This window comes from Drosophila yakuba, chromosome 2L (assembly GCF_016746365.2).
Source record: "Drosophila yakuba strain Tai18E2 chromosome 2L, Prin_Dyak_Tai18E2_2.1, whole genome shotgun sequence".
NCBI classification, from domain to species: domain Eukaryota; kingdom Metazoa; phylum Arthropoda; class Insecta; order Diptera; family Drosophilidae; genus Drosophila; species Drosophila yakuba.
The window spans coordinates 5,744,932-5,770,407 of record NC_052527.2 but is presented as its reverse complement, the minus strand read 5'-3'; the positions used below and the strand labels follow the sequence as shown (position 1 = coordinate 5,770,407).

Sequence of the window (25,476 nt, the reverse complement as noted above, 5' to 3'; positions counted from 1 at the left end):
AATTAAGTATGGGTAAAAAAAATTATAAAAATAATAGAAATTAAAAAATATTTAAATTTAGATTAAACACTTTTAAAACCCCAATCTTTTGCGTTTAAAATTAAAAATACAACAATTCAGAGTCCAAAATATGTAACTTTATTTTATACATTTATTTCAACAAATTCCTTTACTGTGGATTGTATACGATTGGTTTCCGAGTAGTCGCATGATATGTAGCCAGACAATTAGTTTGTGCCAAATCGCACTTTGGGTTATATACTCTACGCAAAAGGGACGGTAGGTGGTGGTACATATACATCATACATCATACATCATACATCATACGTCATAAGTATGTAGACTGATTATAGACACGTAATTGATTTACAGGTACACAGATACAGATATACGTTAAAATGAAGTTAAATCATTGACTCAAACGGATGTTTCTGTTGGTGTAAGATATCCACGCCACAATTGCTTCGACGTATTAAATTTTGGGTTCTGCAATAACGAAATTCGAAATTAATAACAGTGTTCTATGGGCGGGAGTACCAGGTATAATCTATGTAGGTTTCGTTCATCTATTTATGTACACATTTACTATATAGGATTGAGAATGCACATACAGACATCAAACACGATGCTAATGGAGCTTTGATGGTCTGATGGAAAGAGAGTTTGAAGATGATCAGAAATTATTAAAAATTTCGTTTCTTTTTATTGAATCTGTAAGTCTGAAGGTTTGTGAATTTACAAGTTTTTTACATTTTTTTTTTAATAAAATAGTTGATTTCTTGTTCAAAGCGGTTAGTCCACAAACTCTGATTCTTGGTACTTATGATCAGTATGATTTTCTGATTTAATGGAGGACAGGCGAAAATCGATCATGTGCTAGAAATGAGTGTTCAGAGATATAGATTTTGGGAGCTGAGGTGCCACACTCAAGACTCACAACTATGCACAAAATACACTGAGAACGAATGATGCATACCAAAAGTAACGAAATGAAAGATACATTTTTGTTTAAGCAGTTTGCTTGTGGCTAGTTAATGGTTCGCCACTTTTATTCAATATTTATAGCTGTCTTTATGTATTATATATATATATATTTTTTTTTCTTTTTGGTGTTTCAGATAGGATGCGAGTGTCTTTGTGTTTAACTTAGTGTGAGCCATAAAATATAGTACAATTGTTTACAGCTTTGTCTTGGCTAGACTAAATGATACACACCTTACATAACCCAACCCCAAGATATACCCATCAGATCACAGTTCGATAAATAAACGCAATTCGCTCTAGCTAACCAAGTCAAAGAATACCAAGAAAACGTTGGAAAAATTGGGAAAATTGGACAAACATCGGACCACCGATGGCTTACTATTTGGTGTTTGTTCTGTGGCTTTGGCTTCTTCGCATCCGCATCCTGATCTTTGGAATTGACTCTATAAAACTCGTTTCAAAAGTGTATATTTGTAATGCTTTTCTTGTCTACGGAATATCGTAATTGTTACCATATAGTTAATACTTGTATATCTTGTACTTGAGCCCCAAATGAAAAAATAAACCCCTCTACTACTGGCACAGCTAAAAATCTTTACCAAAAATCGACCCCTGGGATAACTACGGCGATAAATGTATAGCAAATAGAGATTATGATACGTCTGTGGATGACCAACTAGAAATACATAGATGTGTGTTTGGTTTTGTGGGTTCTTTGTGCTTTGTTCGCTCTAAAATCCATATTATCTCGGGATCTCTAGAGTCTAGACGGGTGTTATGTTGGCCGGACTGATCTGGCTGTTGTTTGCGCAGGATCCTTCCAGTTTGGCAGCCTCCTTGCAATTGTTGATCTGCGGTTGCTGCTGCTGATGGCCGGGACTGTTGGTCGGAGCTTCACTGTACTCATCCGCCTCGTGCATGGGCGAAAGGCGTGGCGAGAGGGTGGCGCTCGAGGGGGCGCTGCAGAGAGGGGGAGGCACGGGGGGAATGCGAAGACGAGCATGAATGATTTAATAGTCGAAATTCTCCAAAGAAAATTCACCTGCCACTTTTTTGCTCATAAAAAGAAAAATACAAAATCAAAACGTTTCATGTTTAAATTATGAGGAAAAATGCCGATAGCAGCAGTGACCCTACTATTATAAAAGATTTGTATAAAATTGTATCCTAGCTGATTAGGTTTTTGTGTTCAACTAACTTCAATACTGTTTTAATAGTGGTTACCGAACTATTTGTATTTTCTACTACTTAGAAGTATTCTTTAAATAGAAATAGTTGTTTTGAAGTTTATATGTTGATTTTAAAACTTAATGTACTATAAGCAATTGATTTACATATTTATAATTTTGCATCCTTTTAAATAACCCACTTCAATCGCCATTTCTAGCTCCATAATTGGGTGTGGAAAAAGCGGCGTAAATTGCTTATTTACAAGAAAGTGAGCAAAAGAACTAGCAGCTCATGAGTGGGGAAAAGTCTCTGATTCTGGACAGGATCGCATGGGGAACACTTACTGGTTGCCATTGATCTGGCGGACTTTAAGGGTGACGGGTATGATCAGTTGCTCCGAGATCCCGTTGCCATCCTTGTTGATCTGCTGCCAGACTGCGGTGCGATTGACAGCCTCCTGGGGAATGCTCACTGTGGGTCCATTGGTGCCCTGTGGTGGCTTGTTTCCGGAAAGCGGAATGTGTATGGTGGTGGGACCCGACTTATCGGCATTGTAGTTGGCCCCCGCACCAGATCCTGGGGGATGCTGATGATGGTTGTCCTTCAATATAAAATTGGCATATTTGCATAGTTTTGGGTCACCAAAAAAAATAACATCTCTCGGGAAGTGAGCAAAGGTGGGATGGGAGAGAAAGTATAGCAAATCTGGCCTAAAGTTGCACAAGTGAAGGGCGAAGTAGAAAGTAGAGTTGAGAGAAAGAGATCTCTGAATAAAAGCGTGAGGTTCTAGGTCTAAATCAGTGATCTGGTGTCAATGCCAATTCGGTGGAGTGTGTTCAATTTTGCATTTATGCCAAATTATTGTTTTATTTTCATAGGTTTAGTTTTTTTTTTGTGTGTTGAATTTTGGATTTTAACATCAATTTTCGCTACAATTACGCGTGGACTCATGTCGCTGGTTAGTTACTGGAACTCTCGACCCGATGACTATAAAATAACATAACAGGTTCCATTTAATACATTTAGGTACTTGTTGTACGGTGTAAACGATTGACTAATTATGACTTAGGCTAGAATTTCATTTACATTTATAAATATCATAGTTGTGTATATATAGTATAGGAGTAGTTTTAGAGTAGGTTCGGATAGATAACACATTTTGCACTACGAGTAACCAACTAATTTCTTTTTTTTTTTTGTTTTTTGTAAGTTTGGCATTTACAGGTGGTTTAAAAGCGATTTTTTTTTAGCATAGAATCAAAAAGAAGGTAAATCATGTTTATCAAAAAATATCGTACATATAAAAACAAAATGCAAAGTAACTGCATGCCATATTATTAACTTAAAATGGGTAGGGGGAAAAACATTTACAAAATACTGTTAAAGATATGATAAAAACGTATATAACAGGGAATAATGCATACGTGTGGATAGATAACTAGTTCAATAAAATGTATCAAGGCCGACAAAATGCAAATTAATCCAAAATAGCTATAAATAATTGAGTTTATCGTTGGTTTTTGTGCCGTGGACTGGGCAGCACTGCAAACGCAAATGAAATGGGCAGCACTGGTCCGTGGGGTTTTCTTTTCTCTTTTTTTTTGTTTGCTTGGCCTGTGGCGTTGGTGTGGGTGTGTTTGTGGTTGTGGTTGTAGCTATGGTGGGTGTGCGTGGCTAGGTGTGTGCGTGTGTGCTTGGAAGGTGTTCAGTGCCATCTACTTCTTGAGCAGACTGCTCTGTGCCTCGAACTCCTTCTCATTTGCATTTGAGGTGGTGCAACTGATGAGTCCAGCGCCAACGGCACCACCAGACCCAACGACTCCATCATCGAGGCCCGACGGCTTGGTCACCACCCTGCCCCGGCTGCCCTTTCCCCACGGGAAAATGCGCGCCAATAAGCCCACCTCAGCGTCCAGTTTATGCAGATCATCTGCCGCCGCCCGCTTCGTCATCTCCGGCATTATGTCGTCCAGGATCTTCAGCTCTCTCCTGGTGAACACCAGATCCAGTGCCTTGCGTATGCCTATCATCACCACCAGCATCAGGGGGAAGAGAATGGAGGTCTGCGAGAAGGACTTGATCAGCCAGAGAATTATGAGGCAGGCCAGCTGAATCATGGTGAACAGGTGGACGCGTTTAATGGGCACCTGTAAAAGAAACCACAGTGATACAATTATTAAGGGTAAATGATTTTCATTCTCTTACTAACTAAGCATAACGTACTAAGAAGCTATTACTCATCTTTATTCCTTCTGTTTATATTATGTCTTTCTTTGGGCTTCAAAAAGATAATACTTCGTGAAAAGGGGTAGGAATTCATTCTCGTTTATGCTTAATATCATCAGAAATATATATCATATGGTATATAAGCTATAATGATAACAACTAAAGTCTTCTGTAACAACTAAAGTCTTACACTATGTGATAATACCGCAGTGCATCCGGTGAATACGTTTTATTTTAATTTGATAAAGCTGTTCTCAGAACAGAACTAGAAATTAATGCAAAAAGAACTGCATCGTTTTCTTCAGTCTTACTTTGGTTCTGCAAGGCGACACTTCTACTTTGTGTAAAAAATGCGACAAATCGTGATTTTTGTTCTACTCGGAATGGTTTTACAAAGTACCCATGGGTCCTTTTTAAGCGTGAGTTTGAAGCCGGAGTTAATTTCAGTTGACCAAAGTCAAATGCATTTTCTTTAGTTTTCTTTTTGCCGTCAAGATGAAATAAATAATTTGGAGAACCTGCTGAACTCATTTGGTGACATTTTAAAGGAAAAATTGGGGAGCTTTGAAAAGCGAGTGAAGCATTTAGAAATCCAACAAAAAACACTTCTTGCGGGACTGGAAAATCAACTTGACAAGGCAACGCGGAAATTTCAAGGAGTGGATCGACTTAAAGTTTATGAAAATACTATGGACACACAAACTTTTGTAACGACTGAAAGTACTGATGAAAGTACCTCTACAGTTGATTGGAAATTAATAGAAGCAAATGAAAGTGCTAATTTTGTATACGAATTTATTATATTTTCTATATTAAAGGATTTGGAAGATATGGGGGAACTTGAACGACCAAAAACCAAAACTACTATCCAAGAATACATTAAGAAGGTAACGGACGAGTATAGAAAATTAAAACTAGAAGCTAATTAGAAGATACAAAACTTGAAATATACCAAGGCCCTTATGAATTTAGGGTTATGCCGCAAATTTTATATACAATAATACATAAAACAATACATACTTAACAAGAAACTAAATACCTAATTATGATTTATACCATATATATACTATGCATACTCAACAAGAAACTAGATTCCTAATTATGATTTATACAATATATATACTATGCATACTCAACAAGAAACTAGATTCCTAATTATGATGTATACAATATATATACTATGCATACTCAACAAGAAACTAGATTCCTAATTATGATGTATACCATAAATATATACATAAAATAACAATAAAGTATGTGGTTTCTATCGTATCTCTGGACTCACCTGGCGCAGGAACATGTAGTCTGGCTGGTACTTCGCCGGCATGAACATGATCAGGATGCGATCGAAGAACTGTAAGCCCTTGAGTGAGGCCACGCCCATGTACAGAAAGACGCCGAACAGGACCGGCATGGGAATGTTACCGAGCAGCGGGGTCAGCAGCACGGAGACACCGATGGTCAGGAAGATCAGGATGTGGGTCACCCGCTGCTCGCGCACTCCCAGGAACTGTGGCTTCTCACCAGGGGCCGAGCACTCCGACTCCAGTTTCAGCGAGTTCACGTGGTTGATGCTCAACACGGTGGCGGCCACGAACCTAAGGATTCCAGGAAACAGTGGTATTATATCGAAACACTCTACGTTTTAACTAGGCAATAAACATAAAACATAGAGAGAGGACTCACCAGGGCAGACCCATCATGCTGCAAATGGCAATCAGAATGGAGAGGATGAACAGATCCAGATGGTAGCCACAGCCCTTCTTCAGTTTGTTCTCCTTGCGGTTCACGATGACGGCCGTGATCTGTTGATCCATGAAGATCAGTATGGTGCCGAGCAGGGCAGGGAATACGGCGATGATTGGCGACCACCAGGGGTTCTTCTCGGCAAACGGCGGAATAAGCCAGCCCCTGGTGCTCAGCGTGGGCTTCAGCTCGTTGGGCACCTCCAGTTTCTGGGTGGGCACACCCATCGAATAGTCAAAGAAACTCATGGCGAAAATCGCGATGAGCACGGAGAAATCACTGATGTACTGGCGAACGATCGATGGGAAGAATAGGGCGTTCTTGAACTCCTTCAGCACGGTGGAGATGAGGAAGGTGCCGGCGCAAAGGACCACCGACATGAGGAAAACGTTTTCGGTGGGCGGGGTTCCGCAGCCTCCACCAACCAGGATGCCATTGTGCGACTAGAAAATATGAATATCATTATTGATGTCCTAACAAACAAGTCGAAGCCTCTGTGTTGAGTCGGTGAAGCCTAAACTTGAGCATATACGAGTTTGCAGATACCCTACCTCACAGGAATCCCAATTGTACATGGCATAATCGATCACACTGGCATTGCTACCAATTGGCGGTGTACAGACGCAGTTGTAAACACCCTGATTGACCGGGAAGTTCTTGCCGATGACAACCACGTTCTCGATGGCCTTGTAGATGAAGATGAACGCGATCAGGGTGGCGAAATTCTCCTCGGTGAAGCGGGTGATGTAGCAGACGAGGGCACTGGCATCAATCGCGGTCAGGACGATGCAAATGCCGGCGACCCACATGCCGATCCAGAACCGGAAAGTCATATATTCCCAGCCCATTCGCTGACAGAACTCGTAGATAATTGACTCAAAGACCAGTACTGGACCGGTGGACCCGAGAATTGTCAGCGGCTGACCCGAAAAGAAGCCATAGCCCATGCCACAAACGAACCCAGAGACCAGGGACTCCATCGCAGCCATGTGCTTGCCAGTGGCCTCCGCCAGCAGTCCACCAAATGTGATGATCGGCGACAGGCAGGCGAAGTACAGGAAGATCCACGATGCCACGCACTGCATGGATAGGGCATCCTTATAGTCGCTTATGTACCACGGCGCCTTCCTCTTGATGTCGTTGATCAATCCACCGAAGAGCCTACCCGTCCTGGAGAGTCCGTTCTCCTCGCGCAGACGCGCCTCCTCCTCCTCCTCGTCCACCTCCTCCTTGGGCAACTCTGGCGGTCGCTTTCTCACTTCCTGCGAGGGAATCGCCGCTGGTGGCTCAATTCGTATGGTGGGATCCCACTCTCCTGGCGGCAGTACGGTGACCGCATCGAGGAACTCATCCACGCCGGACAGCAGATGATCCCGCTTGCGGGCTCGGTAGGCCACCTCGTGGAAGATCTCGTCGGACATCAGGGTGGCCATGGCCCGGCCAATCTCGTGGAAGTTGCTCTGACTGCCAGGCGGGCCAAGCAGTATGAATACGAATCTGTGAGTGAAGGAAATGTATTAATAGCTGCTTTATAAGCAATAATAATCATTATTGAAAAGTTATCAATTGATTAGATGGCAGCAGTGATAAAAGGTGTGATAACTGATCAATTATCATGCATATATTTCTATATATCGTAAAATCATTAAACACCTGCCAAATTTTCAAATAATAAAATTTTATATCGCCCTAAATTTTTGAGAAATCTAGAATTCACTGGAAGTTTGTTATCATCAATATTAATCGTTGTTTAGTACCTATGGCAGATTATTGATAAATATTTAAGAAAGAACTATAATTGCCATAAGGACTGTTTTAAATTGAAGCATTCCCGCAACCATTTAAGTTGGAGTCCTTTGAGTGGCTTCGAACCTACCTTGTGGGCACTGGCACCTCAGTGAGATCGCCCAGGACCACCGCCTGGCTGAGGCGGATGAAGCAGGAGAGGGTGCGCTCCAGGAAGTCCACCTCGCCCACGAGGATGTTGCTGGCCTCCGCGCCCGGCGGTATCTTCCTCATGAAGTGGGTGTTGCCCTTGTGCTGCTGCTCGCTGAGCTCCGTGCCGCTTCCTGGCCTGGCCATCGACTGGTTGCTGGGACTCTTGACCATGTCCTCTGTGATCGATGGCAGGTTTTGTGCGGGCCGCGAGTGTTTAGAATTAGATTTTTTCTCTGCATTAGTCGCGGGTTTTCATTCGGGACATTCGGGGTGCAGGTTTTTTTGTATATTTTATTGGTGTCGTGTTTACATATTTGGGATACGTGCGTTGATAGGTATTACAATAATAATAACAACAACAACATGTAGATCAACACGTTACAACGGAACAACATAAAAACAAACGAAAAAAGAAGTGCAAGAGAAGATATTGGATTAAATTCAGATACAGATTCGGCTAAGAGTGCTGAAAGAGACTTCAGATTGTTGAGTTGAGATACAGAGATATGTTTATGAAGCATGCAAAGTATAATGGGAAATATATCTTTGAGATAGTATGTAAGGACTAGTGATAAGCGTGCATATGTGTGTGGATCCTTTTGTGTATACAATCGTTCGAACAGAACCATTATCGCTTTTCCAATTCTGCGCAGTACGACCTCCATGCAAATTTCGCCAACTTCGCATATCCTTTGCTCAACCAATCTTATTTACAAAACTGCAAACTACCAAAAACAAATATTCGATGATTTTTTTTGTTCCAGTATTATTCAAACAATTAACAGACACGAAAAATCAAACGGCAAACTATAACAAAAACAAACACTTCTTCAGACGCTTTCAATTGGTTGGAAATGGAAATTCTGGATGTGGGTTTCTTTACCGAGCGTTCTGTTGCTGGGTTTTCCACCGGGCACCGTTAGAAAACGCCCCATGGCGCCGGCAGCGGTGCTCAGGTTTGAATTTCCATTTGATCCGGGCGGTCCCGGTTCGCTGGCCGTTAGGGAAATTGGCGTTGTGGCGCCCAAAATGCTGCCCGAGTGCTCTTCAACTGTAAAATGTGGGGGGTTTTCACGTTATCATTGGGGATGAGGGCATGCTCAAAGTATCTTCAACTGGTCTCGTTCATTTATACTTCACTTTACTTTAGATACATTTAAACCTATGTTTCTATAATAAAATGGATCCTAATAGTTAACCACGTTCGATTTCTCTTTTAATTTATTCGTTTCAGTGTGATTTTAAAGAATTGGTAGGTAAAATGTTTACCCGGTGTTTAAAAGTATTCTTAGTTTTAGTTATTAAAGAAGTGGGATATAGTATTGTTTAAAAATAAGAAATGAAGATATATTTTTACGAATGGAAAGGAAGTCAATGGAGAATTTGAGCTACAAGGAAGATTTTAGGAGTAAAAGAGAGGATATTCTGCTTAAATGTAGATTGTTAAATTTGGATAGACAGCACAACAAGTGGGATATATCATCATAGTAAAGGGCTAACGAACTTTTGAAGTTTGTAGTTGCATATATAGTGAGTGGAATAAAAAGTTCAAGGAGTAGAGAAAATAGAAGAGTCAATGGCAAGAGATAATCATCGAAAAACACAGCGTGCTCTTGATAGGTACGGCAAAGTACAGTGAAAACCATTGATGGGCTATTACTTGGCATTGTCTGTGACTGCGGTCGTCCTTGATTCTGGGCCTGATTCTGGGCCAGATGTTGGGGTGACGCCCCTGCATGGAACCAGGTGGTGACCCCGATGGCACCCAGATGCGTCGAAGTGTCAGCTTATTGGGTAAACGAATAACGCGAGTTTATTTCATGATTCGTTAGCGGCTACCGCATTTTATGCATATGGATATGAGTTATTTATGAGTGATTTTGAGTTTCAAATGTGCTTTTTCAAGAAAAAGTTACCAGTTTCATTACAGGCTTTGGGGCTTTAAACGAATTCAAACTGGATATTTACCATTTGAATGGTTTTGGTTCTACCAGTGTTTCTAAGTCTCAAGTTATCCGTAATTCGATTGGATTTAGCTCCTACTGTTGATTGGATTGGATTGTTTCTGAGTGCTTTTGGTTAGGTGCAAGGCAACTAAAAATTATTTCTGGTTGGCCACTCAGCTGTACAGAGATTGCATTAGGTGGAGTGATGTGGAGTGGGGTTTCGATAGTTCTAGGGCTATACCTGTGGGAACAGCGAGATAACAACCACGCTGATCCTTACTCGACACATAGAGGGGTCCGGTCTGGTCCGTTCCCGGTCTGGTTCCGGTCAGATCCAGGCCAGCTGCTGAGCCATGCAGTGAGTGCAGTGGAGTGCTCTTGCCCAGGTCTGAGTTGTTAGTATTGGTTGAAAGTTTTTAGACACACTTCACAAAATGATCCTAAAGGTGGTCTGATTTGATCTGAGTGATGATGGCGTTGAGCTCGCAGATGGATCATAGATTCACACCAAACGAACGAGATGAGCTTAGAGTTACCCTATCGCTATCGTGACCACCCCATACTCACTTTTCGATGACGAATGATTTCGCATATCGGCCAGGGATCGTATAATTGGCAGTCGCGTCTTTTTGGCATACTCATGCTGATGCCGATGACGTCGCAGGAGAGCATCCTTGACCTTATCCTTGACACCGGACGGCAAGGTGCCCGCACTGACCATGTGATCGCAGACCAGATCGGCCATCACCTCCAGATTCTGGGCCTCCATGTCCAGCATCACGCTGCCATTGACCAGCAGGCGACGCAGCTCGAACAGCGAGTGCAGGGAGAGGGTGGCCACGTGGGGCTTTGACCATCGATTGCCACCCTCCTCCACATCCTCCTCGAATTTGATCCAGCGCGCCGTCTCCTTCCACTCGATCTCGTCGCCCTCCTTCACCAGCATCCCCATTTCCGAGAACAGGGGATGCGATACGTGTGTGCCATCGTCCACATCCTCGCCGAGTATGAATTGCACTCGCTGGGCCGGCGGAGTCACTATAATTTCAAGAACACGGCATGAGAAAAAGGACCTCTCAATATTCGTTATAAATACGTAACTCATAATATAATGCAAGCTATCTACACACAAACATTAAACATATCAAATGTTTAACTACAATATAAAGTTAAATAAACATGTACAACATTTAAGTTAGATGCAGCATTTTCTTCCTGTGCAGACCTTCGTGAGCCTAATCAACATTTATGACTTGGTAGCAACATCATCCTGCCACTGCCACCCCGTTCATAACAATGATTGCACCGCATCCTTGGGATTCTGGCGAACGCGTGCTAAAGTTAATTGGCGAAAATAATTTGGCCCTGATCTGTGCTGGGAATTGACCCCTGACCGTTGTCCACCATATGTCCTGTTTAGTCCTGCCTGAGCTTGTTGCTGTTTATGTTGGGCTTGCGTGATGTTGTTGTGTGCCACTAAGGATGTTTATGTTTAAGTATAGGCGTTTTGGAATAAATTTAACTGCCCACAAAGCATCGAAGCAGGAATTTGACACGATCTTAATTGGGTAAAAACCGTATAGAACTTAAAATGTCTAAATAATTAATTAATGATAATGGAGAATGTGTGTAAATGTAAAAACACTGAGTTACTATAAAGCAAATGTATAGATGAGTTTGAATAGGTTATGCAAGGTTGTATGGAAAGCAGTAACACAAGTAACTAGCAGAATAATGGTGGAAATAAGCGCTTTAATACATAACTTTTTAACTGAATCCTATTGTGAACTGTTGTGTTTGATTAGTTTGCAGTTCATAAACCCAATTTAAGTTCAAGTTCAAGAAGATTCCTCTCCTTTCAGTCGGCTGAAGCTAATTCGATTATCCTAATTCAATGTCACCCATTAGTCCACAAACCCCCCATTACAATCAAAACTTCTTGTTGGGCGCCAAGCCAATCATCTGTCGTTTTGATTAGCCATCTGACGAGCGAAATGTCTGAGAAGAAGATTACTATTATTTCAGAAATTCTCCTCGCACTTAAGGTTTCTGTAAAAATTCGCCACATTTCTCGGCCCCACCGAAACTGATTGGCCTCATTTGCTGGCTTTCCTGCTGGACATTCCTGCACTCGGGGCAACCACCACATTGCAATTATATCTGCACAAGGAAACCCGAGGCTGCAGTAAAGCGAGACACCTGCACGCACCTGGTCGCTCCACTTCCTGTTGCTTCTCGCTGACGTTGTCCTTGCCCGCACCACCGCCCACACTTCCGGATCCGCCGATGGATCCACCTCCACCTCCACCTCCACCTGCACCACCGCCACCCCCTCCGGGGCCACTGTGGTGGTGCTTGCGCCGGCGCTGCGAGTGGCGTCGTCCTCCTGGCACATGGACGCCCACATAAACGGTGTGGGCCCGATGTCCTGCGGGAAAAATGCGGGTAAAAATTCAGCTGGTTTGGGGCTGGTTTGGGGGAGGAATGGGGATCCAAAGTGTAGGTCCAAATTGAGTGCGACGTTGTTGATTAATTGCAATTGAGTTACATAATTCTATTCGCTATAAGTGCTTTATATTCGTTTCCATTTGTGTTATTACTTGCTTTCTTTTTCCGTTTTCAATTAAGTTTTATATGTTTTTCTATTCTAAAGGATGCTGCGATATAATTTCAGTAAAACAAACAATAGATGTACTCTCTTTGTTTTTAAAACATTTAAGCGTTCAAAAACACTCACTTGATGGTATTATATTTAAACATCATTTTCAATCTAATAATCAGCAGCTCAGAGTTCACTTTAAATTTAGTTTACTCTAGTGATAAGATTCGTCTATAACTTTTGTCTGCCATCAGACAATCACGTATACGCAACGTTGAATCATCTACGAACCTAAATCCAATTAAATCCTAGATTCCGTAACGTCCTAATCAAATTCCCGGCGCTGCTCGTTTGTTTTCTGAGTGACTACAAATAAATTTATGTTAATTACCATTTCCATGAATTTTGATGCCCGCTTTAAGGCAAGACCCAGTCGCAATTTTCAAAGCCTTTGTTGAACTTGCGCTCTGTCAGTTGACTAATTGTGATATCATCTGCCTGCCAAGTACTTGCATCGTGCATGGTAGTTTTTCATAAATTTAAATTAATTATACAAAGCACATCTTCTAATTTGTTTCCACTTTCGCCAAGTCACGCGATTAGGTCTCATAAGCATTGAAACTGTGGGCGTTGCAATTAGGGACACAAAAGTTGTTTGTTAAATGCACTTTTATTATACAGTATATAATAAATTATTCGTAAATGTTGCTGTTTGCCTATAAAATGTACATTTATGAAGCGTAACAATGTTATTTTCAGTGATGTAAGCACATAAAAGACCACAACCGGAAGATGTGTAAGATGAGACATTTTAATTTTTTAAATGCACAACTAATTTGTATGACCCCCATACACAATTTAATATTCTAGTTAAATCTAGTTTTTCAGATTTTTTGATTTCTATAAAGAATTTATAGTTCATAGTTTTGGTTACTACGCGTCCAAAGTTGTCAACCTGCAATTAACACGACGCCAATTTCTTGTTTGTCTACCGACTTGTCACTTGGCTGGTTTTACAAGTCGGTTATAATTTTGGTGAACATTCGTGGACTGAACTGTTATATTCAGGTTTCTCATATCAGTTTTCAGTAAGCAATTAAAAATGGGGCTTTAAGAAGCGCCGCTCGACTCACCCTCGAAATCATTTTCTGTAAATTGTTGCGTAAAATCCTCGCCGCCAGTGCGCGGATCCTTTGGCGCCTCGTCATCGCCGCTGGAGGAGTTCATGGTCCAAGGTCTGAAAGGATGAACAGCATTGAATATACATATATTTCAGCGGGATAATTGAGCACTGAAAAGGCTCATCTATAATGTGTGTGTGCTCTTATTAAACGGGTTGGGTAAGCCCTTACTTTTGCATCAGTTTCTTATCGCTAATTTAGACCTCCATTACGACTACCTCAGCTAACTCAACCTCAGTTTCAGTGGCAGGCCTAGAAAATATCAACTAGCGCCTGAGTTGCATTTCAAAATGCGTTGTCAATCGCCTAATTGAAATGCGCGTTTGCTACAGAATCAGATACACCCACACAAGCCGCTTATTTAAGCGATCGGTTCGTAGGAAAATTGACATAAATTAAGGGAAATAGAGAGTGCCATAAATGGTGAAGAGAGTATACCCTTTTTCATTTAAAAGTTTCTAAATTTTATAGTGATTTTATAAAGGATTAACGAGTATACTGCCTAGTAATACAGTTCGTCAGAATTAAAAATAAATAATGATTAATAGGACTGTTTCACATGTCATCTAAGAAGTTAAGAACGTGCATCATTTTTTAATTTTTTATATAGTTATATGCTCTTGCAAATCATAAACATGACAAAATAGTGACGAAATGCCAATCATTTCACTTCGAATGTCATTAACATACTCATTGCCACAGTTGCCGTGACTCTCATAGAAAAACTGCCATCTACGGCTCGAGAATTTTTAACTGCAATTCCCAGCTGGTGAATTGCTCGTCTGCTGATGGGTTTTAATTTCATGCAAATTTTGAATTTTAATGGACTTTAAACAGTGAGTTGTTTTCACTTTTAATATATTTTCCGTTGCGCTCTATTGCATTGGTTTCGTAAATAAAAGTGCTTTTATATCTTTTATACTATCTTATAAATCAGACGAGTGCTTATGGGCATTTAGTAAATATTTATTGGAAATAAATTCATTAATCGATATAGTTATTGCATATTTGCATTTGTATTTAGTTGTCTTTTTAATGGAATTCTTATTTAACAATAAATTGACATTATGATTGGTTGAAGATGATTCGCTCGTGGTGAATTCAATGCTGACATTAAAGAACGTGTTTAGTTAACTGAGCCATAAGTATATTAAAAAACGTGAATTCCATTATTTATTAGAAACCTTTTTGCAAAAGATGATAAAGTATAGATTTATAGCTTGAATGTTTGAAAATTACTGGGACAAACCTGACAATTTCGAAGAGCAGCCATTAATTAAAAACCTAATATATGTATGGGTACAAACTATTTATAAAGTGTACGAAACGAAATATATACAATAGATTTTTAGTATGTAGTAAAAGCAAAGGCTTTTCTTTTGTGTTTGCACGAACCAAGAAATTTTAGGTATTTCCAAGATCAGACTTTATTTTATTATGGTGGAAAATTTGCATTGCATAAAGGTTTATTCCTATATTGCCTATCATCATCTTGAGTCGTTGTCGCCGCTCGTTTTCTTATCAGCCAGTGAAATATATAATCTATATGGCACTTGAATATATAGACAACACAAAGTGACAGCCCGGAGGACGGACATCCCAGCCTGTCTGCCAATTGCCGGTCTAAACTGGGTCTAGCCAGGGTATACTGAACATGTTATACCTCTCTACCCCCTGGATTTCATGCATTTTGATGGGCTTATCAGCACCTGAGTCAGAACAACAAACAATAATTTCGAGTCTGATATTAACTTAATAGCCAATGTTGTATTCTGTGTCAACAACACCACGAATTGCCAGACAATTTGCACTTGACTTTGTTTAATTAGGCGCTTGTTCGGCGTTAAATCAAATAAACGGAGTGGCCAGAACCCGAAATTCTTGAAGACGTGAAGGCTTATCTGGTTGACATAGCGAGTTCTGTTATTTATTTCATTAATAAATTTATTAGCAAAGTACTGTGGAACTGTGGCTGAAGAATGGCCAGAACAGACAGAATTTTTTACTTTTATATAAGGTATAAATATTTCAATTTGAAAGCTGCTTCAGTCTCTATAAAACTATTTAAGGCGGAGGAGCTGCTTTGATCTAAAAAGGTTTTCTTTGGCACTTTTTCATTTCCATTACTTTTTGAATACACTTGTTCTAAGTGTAAGAGTCTCTAGTCCGTCGACCTTACTCCATATTTTGAAGTGCCCTTGGGCAGGCGCGATAAATCCTCAACAGTAACAACTTGTACAGCTCAATCGAAAGTCGAGTGATAAGCCTTGTTGAAAAGTGCGACTCAAACTTTGGACTTTTGGTTTTCTTCGCTTTGATTTTTTCTGCGACACTTTTCAGTAATCAACGATGATGAATCACACACCGTCTACTTACAGTTCTATGTACTCATTCTTTTCGGCCATCACCTTATCGCCACAAAATAGCGATCGAAAAACTGGAGCTTTATATTTTTGTTCCTGTTTGTACAAAAATTTCACACACGCACCGCGCGATTATCAGCCGAAAAAAGCAAAACTGATAGCGTACAAATACAAATAATGGGACACAATAAATAGCGAACGTGTTGTTCCGTTTTATTATTGGATTTTAATCGTTTGGATTTTCGGATCGCTTGAAATTCTCTGCTCTCCTAAATTTTTTTTGTTGAAAACGCGAACCGACGACTCGACTGCGACTGCGAGTCCCGGCGATTGCAGACTAACTAACTTTGCCGATCTTTAAACTGAAGCAGCACTCGCTTAACCCTCTGCTGCCGATTATGCCGATTCTGCCGGCGTCGCAGTCGAGGAATTAAACGGAGAGAGATAGCGATAGAGAGACACTTGTGGAGCCCCACAAAATGTGTTTTTAAACGCCAATTTCGCCTACTTAACTTTGTCGATAGTTTCGCCTTTAAATGGGCTTCCTTATCGCCGGACTCTGTTATCAAAGGGGCAGGCGAAAAAGTGTTTACTCAGTGGAAAGTGCATTTTAATGGTCCGTTACAAGATCGGGCAATGTGGCATATATATTGGCAAATCCGGTTAGAACTGCTACTATATAGTACTTTTTTTTTGGCACCAACTAATGTCAACAAGTGTTCACTGTTTGAATTTTTTTAGATACTCTGTTTTTGTTTTTGTTTTTGTTTCTGTTTCTTTTTCTGTTTGTCATCTAATGAATATCCAAGCACATTTTTCGTCTCCGCCTGTGTGAATGATATATGTATTTTTATTATGTGTATAATTTTATCTGTTTTGTTGTGGCTTTTCTCGATGACAAAAACAAACAACAGCCGAAATACCTTATTTCGTTTGGAGCCCTTGAAAAAAATGAATGTGGGCCACTGGATGCCAACAAACCCGAATGTTTTGTGGAGAGCAAATAGTAGGAAGTAAATCCACTTGAAATATATTTGAAAAGTCGTTGGACCACTTCTTTATGTGCCTTGATTTTATGTTTATACTTTAGGTTCTAAAATACAAAAATAATTTTCTGAATGTAGGTGTATTTCATATATGTACATATTTTTATCATACTATACAGCATACAATATAGGGTTAATTTTATTATATTTCAAGCTAAAAACTAAATGGAACTTTTGAATGTTTTATTAAATCTGTTTGTTTGGCAACGAGACACACCTCCACAAATGGATTCTCTGTCATTCCGAAAATGCTATTCAAATTTATTCGGTGAGCGAGCAAAGTAAACTTTGTTTTGACCAAAGCTTGAAATCAAAACAAATCTCGAAAAATACCAGGAATAATAGCCAAACGATATTAAGACGTCTTGCGCGGCAGCAAAACTAGAAATAATTTTAATTCATTTTGCAGTGACTTGCTGTGGATGCGGCTTTTGTTAACTGGTTTGTTGGTGGTGGATTGTTGATTGTTGATTGTGGTAACAGCAGCGATGCAAGGCGAACCGTACCGGTTAGAACCGGTAAAAGCCAAACGGTTCAGGTTTCACTGACAGCCTGAGTAGAATGAGATGGGGCGATATTGGTGGAGAGATGTTTCCGATACGGGGGGTTTTTTAATATATCTGATATTATCTTCTGTGAATCACCCATCTTTGCCTGTCAAAATAAGTGTCGCAAAGACGAAAACACAACCCGAATAATTAATATATTTTTTGTTTGCTCGTGTGCTAAGTTTTGAATGCGAATTCCGCCGAATTCAGTTGACTGAAACTGAGTCTGGCCGATTCGATTCGGATTTCATTGTTAATAAATCTATTTTCCCGACTTAATAGCAATTAGCGCGATAACTCAACTTAACTTTGAATGAATTCAGAATTCACAATCCAGAATCAAAGGTGTGCTAATCGAGTTTACGTCGGTTGACAAGGCCAAAAATAACATAAGTCCGATGAGATCAGCTTAAATTCTGATCAGACACCACGATTGCTCCGATCTCTTTCACTTTGACGTCAATTTTGGGTACACGCTTTCGTCTTATCGCCTTGATTATGATGCACTTGAAAAAGGCGAATTAATCATCGTCAGTGGAACGTCATGGGCAAGATGTGGTCCTATTTTTCAGGGTTTTGTCTTATCGCAAACCACTCGAGCCAGCCTGACAACTAAATGGTTTAATAAGGGTAACTCTTGTTGATTAACTTCGATTTTTATCGACAACGAAAGCCAGCCCTCACGTCACGTTAACCACTTGAAAACCCACTCTGTGCCGAATTTAATTGGCAAAACACCTTATCGCCAGTCAGTATTCTTGTCATATATAGACATATATGGCCGAGTCTTATTTACTTGATGGTTTTATGATTAGGCGAATGTTTGTTGACACCTTTCCGGCTAGATTTTTATGGTCAGTCAATACGCTGTTATATATCGCTCTCTTGAAAACAATTTGAATTTAACACATTCAGTTTGCTCAACTTCTGCAGCTGTATGTTTGCTTTGTTCATTAGAGGAGCTTATGGCAGCAAAACAAATTTATTTCCCTGCTTGTGGCAGAGTAGTGTTATTTATACCCAGCTCTATTTTTTTTTGGCCATAAACCCTTTTATTCGGCTGGAATTTGAATGGTTAAATTTTACTTCTTCGCATTTTTTTTACCATGACCTTCATGAGCTCATTCTGCCCATTCTCCCCAAAAACCGTCCATAAATCAAGGTCAACAGAGTTGTAAATTCCTTCTGGCTGAAATATTGTACAGTTCCCACTTTGCTTTAGCCATGGGTGCCATTCCTATCTTTGCTGGTGTCATAGACGCTTTCAGTGTGGTATCTTATTTTACCACCCCACCAATTAGAGCAAAGAATTGGGTTCTCAGATGGCCATGAGTCGTGTGAAAATGCTTTGGCCTTAGATTGCCATTCGTCTGATGTCATTCTTGGCCATTTGATTCCGCTTTTATTGTCATCTATGGATGTGTGGGATGAGATGACTGCAAAGTGAGATATTGCAGTCAAACAAACATGGCATAAATGCACAGGAGGAAAAAGTCTAATAAAATATGGTAAAAGAAAAATAAAAGAACATATAAGTGGTATTCAATTGCTGCTTATATTTGTGGCACTTGAACTTGAAACTTTAATAACATAACAGAACTAAAAGAGTTTTTCTCGCTGTGCGCAAGATGGTGTTCACAAACAAATACTAGCAGTGATATTTGCCCAAGAAATTTGCAATTAGTTGGGAAAATGTTAAATAAAGGCGCAAAAGCCAAAAGGGGCGGGGCATAGGTGCGATTTGGGACCCGAGGCAACATGGCGTGTGCCATTTTGAGAGACATCCGCTGCATGCGGAAGTGACACACTTAACAGGGGAAGGGGAAGGGGCAGGGGAAGGGGCTGGGCTAAAAAAGGGTTCGAAGGGTGGGGGAAATTGGGGTCTGGGGGAGGTAAATGGGAGCAATGTCCCCCAATGAAGCGAGAACGAGGCAAGCAAAACAGAGAATCCTGAGCGGAAAATGGAAATGCCAAAGAGTCCGTCAAAGAGTCGCAACTTCAGGAGTTCGAATTCTCTTCTAAACTCTCGGCGTCCTCTTTCTACACTTCTCTTTGTTGTTTGTTGTGTGTATATTGTTTGCTTATCGAACGCCTGCCTCGCTTATCATACAACTGACAAAGAAAATACACAGGCACCACACAATGGGGTAGCATCTTCCGCATATATGGCCTCCTTCCCCTTCTTCACTTTTTGCCACCCACACCCCCCCTCGATTTGGTATTCAAGCCCGCTCCTTGCACTTGACATGTTGTTGACCCAGTCTCCAGCAAAAGACAGACAGACAACACAAGTCATCCTCAACAAACCGCAACAAGCGGAATGGAAAGTATCTATATCAGTCAGATACCAAAGTTCTACAGCCTTTGCTCTGTTGTTCTATGAATCTGAATCTGTAAGCAAACATTGCGAAGAACTGGCACCAACGGATTAATTTGTTTTTTAATTAGTGCAGCCATTAATTGTATATTTAACGGACAATATTTAAGCTAATTTTTCGTATGAAATTGGACGAAATTCGTTTTGCATATATAGATTGAGATCCTCATTCGAAGCAATTAAAGATACAAATCAGTTTGACTGATAAATACAGCTAACAAACTCTTTTTAAAGCTATTTAAGCACAACGACTATATAGCATATTTATATAGACAGATAGTTGCATATTTAGATTGCGGATTCTATCTATAGCTCTGAGCTGTGCGTGTATGGAAATTGTCTACGGAATTGAAATTGCTTCCATTGTCACTTAATTGGGGGCAGTAATACCGTGTTTAAGTTGATTTTCCTAGCTATTACAATCTGAACAGATCGTAAATAGTGATTTCTAGTGATTTTATTTGCGATATGTCCATTTGCAGTTATTTGTAAAGCACCTTACAGATACGTATGTAAATACGAGTATCTTTAACTACGTTTCTGTTTAGTGTAATAATGTGCCATAATTATATTTATTATTTAAATGCAAGAATGACAGGTATAGTGAAACTCTATCCCATTCTCTTCCCGAAATCCAATTATCCTGACTTCACTGCATTGACAAAGGTCTTTGTGCCTTTGTGGACAGGGCATTCATACGCCCTGTTGTCCGGCATTCCTTTGAATAGTTACTCAATTGAAGCAAAGGACATGCCTCCCATTTACCTGCTGCTATCAGTGGCTATCACTCTGGGCAGTCGGCCATGTCCGTGGATGTGTTTCAGCTGCGCCTGCTGTGGCATCCTGACTCCTTGATTTCCTTTTCGATGTGCCCCCCTCCTGGAAAGTACACCCGAAAATCCTGTCAAATTGCTTTGTTTTCGTCTTTTTCGGGTGGTTGGGTGTGGTAAACAAAGACGAATTTAGACGGCACAGCGGGAAAGGGTTAATGACACCGAAAATCAAAACAGCAAAACCGAAACTATGGGGGATTTATTGGAAACCTTTTGGTTGAAAATTAACTTTCTGGCAGAGCTCGTGATATGTATAGATTTTCAGGAATGTATTTTGGTGTATTTAAAAATTCTCCGTTATATATTTTTCCGGAATTTTTTGGGATATCCGTTACCGTTTGAGTCGCGCGGCAGACTAATCCGGCCGGCTGCTTTTCGAGAAGTTGAGAGCGCTGTGCCTGAGCGAGGTTTTCCCGCTGCATCTTCGGACTTTCCGCTCTCTCGATTTTCCTCACTAAGTCTCTCTTTTCGCTGCATTTTCCGGCCAAAGAGTGCACACTCTTTCGGCCCGATTTGATTTCTCTCCGGACTGCTTAACACGTTTGCATTTGCGGCTTTTCTTGTTATTATCTTATTATGAGCACGTTGCATGTTTGATGATGGCGGGCTAAAAACCAAGAGGCAGATGCAGCGGTGGTGGGGCAGGAAACTTGGTCATGTCAATTTAATTCTGTGGAAATTCACTTTCGACGCACTGAATCAAGTTAATGTGTAAGGGCTTTCCGGTGACGGCACGGAGCGGAAACTACTGAACAGAAGAGTGCGAATTTATTTTGGTTTATGCCAGACTGCAATTCAATTACATTTGAAGGGTGAAAGGTTGATATTAAATTCCATTACCGGAATGTCAAGGTTTGTATGCTGCGATTCGAAAAGGTTTTTAAAAGGTGGCAGGGTCATTGGGAAAATTTCATTTCTAGCGAAAAGTAGGAATTTGTTTTTTTATCAAACTGAAAACCTGAATATACAGTATCTTCAAAGCGTTTTGGCATACATTGCGTATTTTGTGGCAACGTTTTAAGCTTTATTCCATTCTTAATAAATTTGTGACAATTTTACCTCTCCTGACGAATAGAAAACTGTTACCACTTTGTTGCCAAACACGTGCATTCTGCTTATAAAAGGAAAATGACATGAAAGAGGGAAATTGTGGGGGAAAATAGGGTAGAAGAGGAAGAAGAGACTCGTGTCAAGTGTAAATGAAATTTCCAATTTTGCCGTGTGTGCAAAAATCAGCGAAATGTGGCTGTGCCTGTTGTTGTTGTCCGTATTGATTTTTTGTTCCCAGCTTATGTGGTTAAATAGTGTCATACGAGAGGAGGCTTTCGAGGGGGGCTTGGGGGGGTGGTGTGCCGCTTGTGGGTGAGGTCGCGATAAAAGTGTTGCGAAATGCATGTCAACAGACGAGCGTGAAACTTGGTCAGGCTGCATGTTTCAGCACATTTGAAGCAAATTTGTTTAAATGTATTTAACCTTTGTTCTTGAAAGAACGTTAAAATGTATGCAAAAAAGTATAAGTAGAGGAACATTTTGAGCAAAGTTAAATTTCTAAGCATTACCGAGACAAGGTCGTATCTAAAAGTAAAACTGTAGCCACGCAGTCTTCTGTAGATATGTATATAATATATGTAGATACTCTAGCACGCAGTTCTTGAGTAGGCTTTTAAGCCCGATACTTGCTAAATATAGCCAAGCACTTTGGCACAAGAACTGAGTCGACTGGAAACATAGATGCCAGCTATTAAAGTATTCTTTATGTGATGAGTGCTTTTTAAAGTGCTACCCAACACTGCCAATCGTGGAATTCGCCATTCGCCTCTGGCTCCACTTATGGAAACTGTACAAATTGATTGAGTTTCAATGAGGAGGACAGGTGGCCTAAAAGAGAAATGCAAATATTATTTGGTTCGACATGCTTGAAAATCCTTGGTGACATACGGCAATTCAATTGAACCTTATTTACATATTTATGTCGACAGCAAACAAATGTAAATTGCATTGGCATATGGCAAAGTAAAGTACAGTCGGCTGCTTTCTCAACTCAGTTTGAAAAATAATGACTATGTATAGGTGGCTTATATTCAGAATTTTTTCATAAACGAATACTGATGTTTTTAAATCTTAAATTTTTTTTACTTTTGTTTTTCTTTTCTTTTAAATACAGGATGTTGGCTTGGATATATTCTGAACTTATGCAAACTTGTTTAATGGAAACACATCAAACCAGAACATTGGGTAGCTTATTCAATTTGACCTTGTTTTGTGGCCCAAAAACTTATGCAGATTTTCGTGTTTGCGTTAGCAAACTTTCCAAACGAGTTCTAGCCTCTGAAGGATAAGTTGAACCAACACTTAATTAGATTTCCGGAAAAACATGGTGAGATGTTAACGGTTAATCCATCATGCTGGTAACAGCAAAAGTGTTATTAATCCGCCATAAAAAGACCAGCCAAAGCAGGTATACCAAAATGTTTTGGCTATGTCAAGAAAGGTGTTCTCTACCTTTCCGTCTCTGCTCCCTGGGCATTTCCATATCCATTAGCCATCAGCAGGATGTACTTAAGGACACACGCAGTCACTTGACATACCTGCCCGCGTCTAATTGTACTCATTCCTGAGCTCAGTTTCATTGGTATCCATTGCCATCCGTGAGCCACGTACTCGTGCTAATTATAAGACTGGGGTTCGTTGGCTTAAGGGGGATTGGGTTTGCATCATAAATGAGTGGGATTAGTGGCCAGCATCTTGGGGGTCTCGCTTTTCAATCGATGTCCGCGAAGGTTGCGTTATCGATATGCCAAGATAGAGAGATAGGAACGAACTTAATGTGGGTTACAACAGGCCGTGAATGTATTCATCGATTATGTGACAACATTTGGGGCTTTTATTTAACGACAATGTTCTCTGGGCTTTCCTTTGCCCTTCGATTCCCTTTGTTTGTAATCTATTGAACACATTCCTCGCTAGTTGTCGTTGTATTTGCTATTATGTAAAATAGCAGAAGAAACGCCAGACAGGTGGGGATATAGAAAGAGGCCCAGCAAATGGTCATTAGCTCACATGTTTGGTTTGCCACTCGGTAGCAATTCGACTTTGGCAGTGACTTGTTTGCTTAGTTGGCCGGCAAGAGTAGTTAACCAGAAGGCTATATATTATCGAATGGGTGTGCTCGATCTATTCGAGGTTGGCATAGTGGCTAATTTAATGGCTTTCGATTGTCCGGAATAATTCCTGAGTCACTTGCGAAGTTGTCAGCTTGCTTCTATTTGGCTCCAAAGGTGGGAGTTCTATATTTGTTGATCAATATTTGAAGATAGCGTTGTTGGGGAAGAGATTAATCATTTCCATTCGTGGATAGGGCGTTATTATTGTTTCCCACAAGGTAAACAGCATTGGAGGCTAAGGAATATTGTTTATCTCAGTACTTTTCATTTATAAAATAAATATTTAAGTAAATATTTAAATATCATTATTATTCCATAAAACCATGGATTACTAGACCAAATCTGATGCTTTGTTTAAAAGCAATTTAATATAGATATTTAACTTTTAATTAAATTCAATTCCCTTCACATATTTGGCAATGCTAAAATGAAGTAACCCCCTTTGCGATCCACTATGCAGCTTGTCCACTGCGGGGACCTACTGACCCGCTTTTTCTTGGCAAACACAGTACAGTCTGGTCCAGGAAAAGCTAATCAGAGCCAACGAACTATTTCCCCACAGCCCCTACCCCCTCCCCATGGCGATCAAAATTTAAATTGGCTTTTTAAATCCTTCTAAGCCGAAGACTTTGGCAGATAAGCCCAAAGGATTTGGGGAAAATCCAAATCCAACAACTAGGTGGTGCCAAGAGTAGGGTACTTACCACACTGGATGGATGGGGGGCCCAGAAGGATGCAGAAGGTGGATGAGGTAGCCCTCGATGGGGGGCGTTACTTGGGCTCTGCCTACTGACCCAGTTACCGCTAGTAACTGTTACAGTTAAAGTTGAAAATACTGTTGTGACCTCTTAAATGCTCGTTAACCGTGGGTTTCGGGTACCGTTATCTTCAGGCGGGTTACTCTCTCTTTTTGGAAATAGATGGGTTCACATTGGCAGTGTTTGGTTGTGGAAACTTGCGGAGATTGATTGATTTATTTTTAAATTTTGTATCGATTTAATCCTGGCGCATTGCTCATTAGCGTAAGCTTAAAACAAGCTTTTCTTTTCAAGTTGGATTTATTTGTAGAGCGAAGTATATATGTTTTGCATGCTTATTTATGACTTAAATGCACTTTTAGAGTGTTTAACTAATTTCACTATTTTTATTTTCGTTTAAGGTGGTTTAACAATTGATTTCCATATTTTTGGATTAATTGGCTTGGTTATGCATTGGCTTCAGGTTTTCTTCTGTTAATTTCTATTTTCTATTTTGTTGGATTTTTCCGTTCTGCAGTTTTCGGCCGCAGAAGGCGCGTGAAAAGCGAAGGAAAGCGAGCAAAACACGTCCGCACTGGGCGAATGGCCAGGAGAACC

At 40.4% G+C, this 25,476-nt stretch overlaps 1 protein-coding gene across 23 annotated transcripts; it reads right to left on the bottom strand.

Annotated features, from left to right (window-relative positions):
* Positions 1 to 115: 115 nt before the first annotated feature.
* On the bottom strand, positions 116 to 25,476 carry LOC6526966 (sodium bicarbonate cotransporter 3). Of its 23 annotated transcripts, XM_039370289.2 has the most exons (14): positions 21,168 to 21,185; positions 20,890 to 21,003; positions 13,743 to 13,846; positions 12,220 to 12,438; positions 10,578 to 11,048; positions 9,725 to 9,850; positions 8,948 to 9,115; positions 8,003 to 8,240; positions 6,678 to 7,623; positions 6,067 to 6,569; positions 5,666 to 5,978; positions 4,059 to 4,301; positions 2,499 to 2,755; positions 1,002 to 1,944 (listed from the first exon to the last, which is right to left on the bottom strand). In XM_039370289.2, exons 2-14 carry the CDS (start codon positions 20,964 to 20,966, stop codon positions 1,749 to 1,751), a joined length of 3,861 nt encoding a protein of 1,286 aa, XP_039226223.1. In that variant the 5' UTR covers positions 20,967 to 21,003; positions 21,168 to 21,185; the 3' UTR covers positions 1,002 to 1,748. The 23 variants fall into 23 exon arrangements, with proteins under 23 accessions (XP_039226226.1, XP_039226232.1, XP_015053544.1 ...); XM_039370292.2 differs by lacking the exon at positions 1,002 to 1,944 and adding an exon at positions 116 to 486 and having other exon boundaries at positions 20,890 to 21,244; XM_039370291.2 differs by lacking the exons at positions 20,890 to 21,003; positions 21,168 to 21,185 and adding an exon at positions 24,826 to 25,476.